The sequence below is a fragment of the Arachis ipaensis genome, chromosome B06, assembly GCF_000816755.2.
Source record: "Arachis ipaensis cultivar K30076 chromosome B06, Araip1.1, whole genome shotgun sequence".
Classification (NCBI taxonomy): domain Eukaryota; kingdom Viridiplantae; phylum Streptophyta; class Magnoliopsida; order Fabales; family Fabaceae; genus Arachis; species Arachis ipaensis.
This window is the reverse complement of record NC_029790.2, coordinates 36,031,524-36,036,793: the sequence shown is the minus strand read 5'-3', so window position 1 is coordinate 36,036,793 and position 5,270 is coordinate 36,031,524. Positions and strand designations below refer to the sequence as shown.

Below are 5,270 nucleotides of genomic sequence, written 5' to 3'. Positions count from 1 at the left end.
GCGTAGTGGTATTTGGAAGGTAAAACGGTACAATGGACCTCATACTTATCTGGCCACGTCAATATTGAGTGATCACAGGAATCTTGATTATCATGTGATATCGGCATTCATACTGCCAGTGGTTAGATTTGATGCTGCCGTGTCCATCAAGGTACTGCTGAATGCGACAGAGGCACATTTTGGTTTTAGACCTACTTACAGGAGGGTTTGGTTGGCTATGCAGAAGGCCATGGCACGGATTTACGGAGATTGGGATGAGTTATACAATGAGTTACCACGATGAGTACTAGGTGTGCAGATGACGATTCCGTGTAGTATTGCAGTGTTGAGGAGGAGTCCTGTGCGAGTGGGTGGGCAAGTGGATCAGTCGCATGCCTATTTCCATCGGCTTTTTTGGACATTCCCACCGTGTATTGAGGCCTTCCGACATTGCAAGTCGTTGGTCAGTATTGTCGGCACCCACCTGTACGGCAAATACGGTGGTACGTTGCTCGTTGCGATTGCTCAGGACGGAAACTCCAACAACCTTTCTGTTGCATTTGCACTTGTGGAGGGTGAGAATGCTAAGTCGTGGTCATTTTTTCTATCCCACCTCTGCCAGCACATCACTCTGCAACCAGGTATTCCTGTGATATCGGATCAACACAACAGCATCAAGGCCGCACTGGAGGCTTCCGACGGAGGTTGGCTACCACCCGCTGCCTACCATACATTCTGTATTCGACATGTGGCCGCAAAATTTGCCCTAACTTTTAAGGGCAAGGATGCACGTAAGCTTCTTGTGAACGCGGCTTATGCCAAGACTAAGGTTGAATTTGACTATTGGTTTGATATTCTCCGATCCGAGGACCCTGCCATGTGTGATTGGGCTAACAGGATTGTGTATGCGATATGGACTCAGCATTGGGATGAGGGGAGGAGATTCGGACATATGACGACAAATATCTCTGAGTGTGTGAATTCGATACTGAAGAGAGTGAGAAACCTTCTAATTTATTCACTGGTGAAGTCCATGTACGGGAGGTTGACCTAGCTATTTGTTCGCAAGGGAAGAGAGGCAAAGGCCCAGTTGGGAACCAGACAGCAGTTTAGTCAGCATCTGGTGAAGGTAATAGAGGGTAATTTGGGAGATCCATGTATCATTTTCAGATTTGGGTGAATTCTATAATATTGAGTTGGGTTTGGTTTAATTATGCATTTTACCCTGGAATAAGTAATTCAAAGATAAAAGACTAACACATAAATTAACAAAAAATTAAACTGGTACTAATCAAAATTTGACAGATAAATCACTAACACCTAAACTATTTATAAATTACATACTTCACAGATAAAAATTTGACACATCAATTAACTAAAAAGCTAATTTGGTACTAATCAATTTTTAATAGATAATCACTAACACCTAAATTATTTATAAAATAAATAATTCAAAGATAAAAGACTAACACATAAATTAATAAAAAAAATTAAACTAGTACTAATAAAATTTTAACAGATAAATCACTAACATCTTCAAATTCATTATAAAAATACCAAAATACCCAACAAAGTGACATAACATATGAACGGAATAGCAAACAACTAACATATAAAGAGAACAACTTATAAACAACTAACCTCTTCATTGATATTTCTAGCCACGTGAGCAACGCCGTTCAATTGGTACAAACAATTTTTTTTCTATGACCTTAACCCGCCAGAGTATCAATGCCAAGTGATTTTCTCCCAAATCCTCTCAACTCCTCTCAAATCCAAAAACTCAAATCTTAGAGAATATGTCAGTCTATCATTACTTACTAGAATAACATTTAATCATCTACATCAATTAATAGTTGTGACAACGGGACTTACCCAAAAAAAACTAACTAAAAGTCAAAATTCTAAAACAAAAAACTTAACTAATCTATTATTTCTATTATATATTACTAATTTTACAACCAAAATGTACTACATGTCACTTTTTCATTGCAATTGAAATCAAATTTTTTCCTCCAAAATTAAAGAGTTTTCATCTTCTCTCTCCCATTTTCTCTATCTCTCTCATTTCTTCACTCACTCTATCTTTCTTATATATCATTATCAATGATTAATTACAAATTTGATCATTAAAATGTGCAACATGACATTCTCTAATTATAACTAAAATTGAAATTAAAATATAACTATATTATTATATTACCAATTTAACAATCAAAATGTTCCACATGATACTCATTAAAATTGAAATAAAATATTTTCCTTCAAAATTAATAAACTCCCTTCTTCTATTTTTTAACTATATCTCCCTCCTTCTCTATTTTTCTCTATCCTTTCCACTTTATATGTAACTTATATTTTATATTATTAATTTAACAAACTAAAATGTGTCATGAGATATTCTTTCATTACAATTAAAATAAAATTTTTTTCTCCAAAATTAAAAATCTCTCTCCCTTCCTTTTTTTTATCTTTTTTTTATTCTTTATTTTTTCTACCTTTCTGTGCTACAGAAAAATAAAATTAATAAAATAATATAAATCTTTTGTGCTATAATATATAATGTCATAACAAAGACGACGTAATTTTAAAAGATTCATATTCCTATAATGTTGTTACGAATAAAAAAATTAAAAACACTAGTTATTTTAAAAAATTAAAAACCAAATTAACTTAGTCATTCAATTTTAGGAATTTTTTCTACTATAAAATAAAAAAAATATTATTTTTCCAAAAAAATTATCTGAACTTTAAATACCGTAATACGTTTTTTTGTGGGGGCAAGTTTGTCGTACCCAGTTAACTTTATAAAATTCATAAAGTTCGATGCACTCCGACTAACTTCAAATTTCTACGTTTTTTTTCTCGAGTTGGGAACGACGTTTTTTTTTTCTCGAGTTGGGAACGACTTATTTGTGTACTTGTGTACTCCTTGAGACGATGATAATAGTTGTCATTGCCGTTGACAATGTTGAAGAAGCTATGCTTGTTGTCTGTCCAGTATTCAACTCCCCAACTTTTCTTGTCACCCAAATTACACTAAACTAGGTTTCTATTCTTGTATATTCCTAGAGACGATAATAATAGTTGCTATTGTTGCTGGCGATATTAAAGAAGCCATACTTATTGAATTCTCTATTTATGTTATCTTCTTCACTCTTTAATGTCTCTCTGTATATTCTCTATTTATTCTCTTTCTTTTTCTTGTTGGTGGTTATGGAGCATTTGACTCAAAGTTCGCCTGGAGATAAGGCGAACTTCATATAAAACTAGAAGTTTGCGAGGGTGCAGTGAACTTTACAAAAAATAATAGAGTTTGCTGAGGGTGCAGCGAACTCATCCAAAATACAAAAAAAAAAAAATATTTTGGGATTTAAAATGCGGATAATATTTTTTGGAAAATAATATTTTTTTTATTTTATAGTAGGAAAAAATCCTTCAATTTTAAAAGAAAAAAAAATAATAATATACGGATGGAGTGAATCATGAGTTAAATTTAATTTGTTAGTTGAAGGAGTGGCCAGCCTTTTCTTATAGATAAGAGAAAAAATTGGAAAAGCTGATGAATGATTTTGTTGTGACACTTTTGGGGAAGGGCCACTAGAAAAGAGAACAGGTGTTAAGGACATAGGGAAAATGGGGGTGTGTGTGTGTTGTGGGCATAATTGGCACTAGTATGAGTGATCACTGGCCATCACTACTTGACTAGGTATTCTACTGCTGCTACATAGCTTAGCTTCTCAAGATACTGATCATCACACCACACCAATTATCATATTTTGGGTGGTGGAATTCGTTGAATCATCAAAACACAAATAAATAAATTTCTATATACTTTACTAGCTGCTATTACTTCTTCCCATATACCTTATTTTAAAATTAATTGCATATAATTTATATTAGACGGATTGATGGAAATAAGTACTTGGCACAAACATCACATACATAAATAACAAATATTTAGTTAAATAAATTTTACAAAAACGAACATTATAATCAGCTAGCTACCAAATAAAACATTAAATAAACTATATCACAAAATAATTACATATTTTTTTACAGTAATACACTCAAATTTCTTCATGAATATGAAACATGATGAGTAATCTTTCAAATTGGAGTATGTCATAAATATCCCTACAGGACACTTAGTAGTTTCTTTTCAATAGCCATTTTTGTTTAGACAAAATACGCTAAAACGAAAGAAATTAAGATATTTCTACTTATTTTAATGTAAATTTAACTACATAATTTAAAGCGGAGAACTTTAAACTTTTTTATCTGTATCTATTCCTACAAACTTACAAAGGAGTACAACAATTTTACTCAAAATAAATAAGTCATCAACTAGTGTTGATTAAGAGGTACATAAGTTTGGTTTATCTTTTTGAAGTTGTTTATTTGAGTAAGAAATAAGAATAGTAGCCCGCTCGTGCTAAGGATTGGGAGTCACGTGCGAGGAGCAATGCGGTTTCTATAAAGCAACGAAACTCGGAGGCCTTATTGCCCAACCAACATCCATAGCCTTAGCCATACCATAACACTACTACTCTTGACTCTCTCTTGAGTGAGGGAGAGTGTTGCCTTGTTGAATTCGATTTTGAGGGAGATTAAGATTCAGATTCGGATTTGGATTCTTGTTGTGCTCCCTTACACACTAACTAACTAACTAACTAAGTTATAGTTAGAAAAGAAGAAATAATGGAGAGGAATGAGATAAGGCATTCAAAGTTCAAAAGGATTTGTGTGTTCTGCGGAAGTAGCCCCGGCAAGAAAACTACCTACCAAGATGCTGCTATTCAGCTTGCCAACGAATTGGTATAGCTAATTAACTATAACTACCTTATTAGTTATTAATTTCATTCCGAAAATACCCTTTTGTTACTTATTTCACTTTTCACTTATCACATGTCTCTTGCTTGCTCTAAATACTTCATCATCATAAACAACAACGTCAAAGCACATTTCTGTTGAGTGAGTATGTGCTTTGATATTAGTTGCAATTCTGTATCTTATTTCTCTGGGTTTCAACTTGGTATTTTAATTATTAAAAAAATAAAAATATTTTCTGCTTTTCGTACAAGAATATCTGTTGGTTGCTACGTTTCGGTTTCTGAGAGCTTTTGATTTATTTGTCAACTCTCTCCGAAACTTTACAAGTCTCCATCTTTGTTTTCTTTTTCTGTTGAGCCTCTCTCTTGTACGGAGGCACAAGTGCCATTTGCTGAGTGACCATTGAAGAATCATTACCATTCCCCCCTTTTCTTTTTTCTTTCTGGCCTTTTGTTTCT

The 5,270-nt window shown here is 33.4% G+C and overlaps 2 protein-coding genes across 2 annotated transcripts in view; both read left to right on the top strand.

The window, feature by feature from the left end:
- On the top strand, positions 299 to 1,033 carry LOC107646797. Its single transcript, XM_016350952.1, has one exon. The coding sequence runs from the start codon at positions 299 to 301 to the stop codon at positions 1,031 to 1,033; it is 735 nt and encodes a 244-aa protein (XP_016206438.1).
- The window catches only part of LOC107648152 (cytokinin riboside 5'-monophosphate phosphoribohydrolase LOG3), a 3,635-nt gene continuing 2,825 nt past the window's right edge, over positions 4,461 to 5,270 (top strand). Inside the window, exon 1 of the mRNA XM_016352134.2 lies at positions 4,461 to 4,797. Within this exon, the coding sequence (XP_016207620.1) occupies positions 4,681 to 4,797 (117 nt within the window). The 5' untranslated portion in view covers positions 4,461 to 4,680. The remainder of the gene's footprint in view (positions 4,798 to 5,270) is intronic.

Coding starts and splice junctions, on each gene's coding strand:
- LOC107646797 (XM_016350952.1), top strand. CDS start 299: ATGACGATTCCGTGTAGTATTGCAGTGTTGAGGAGGAGTCCTGTGCGA.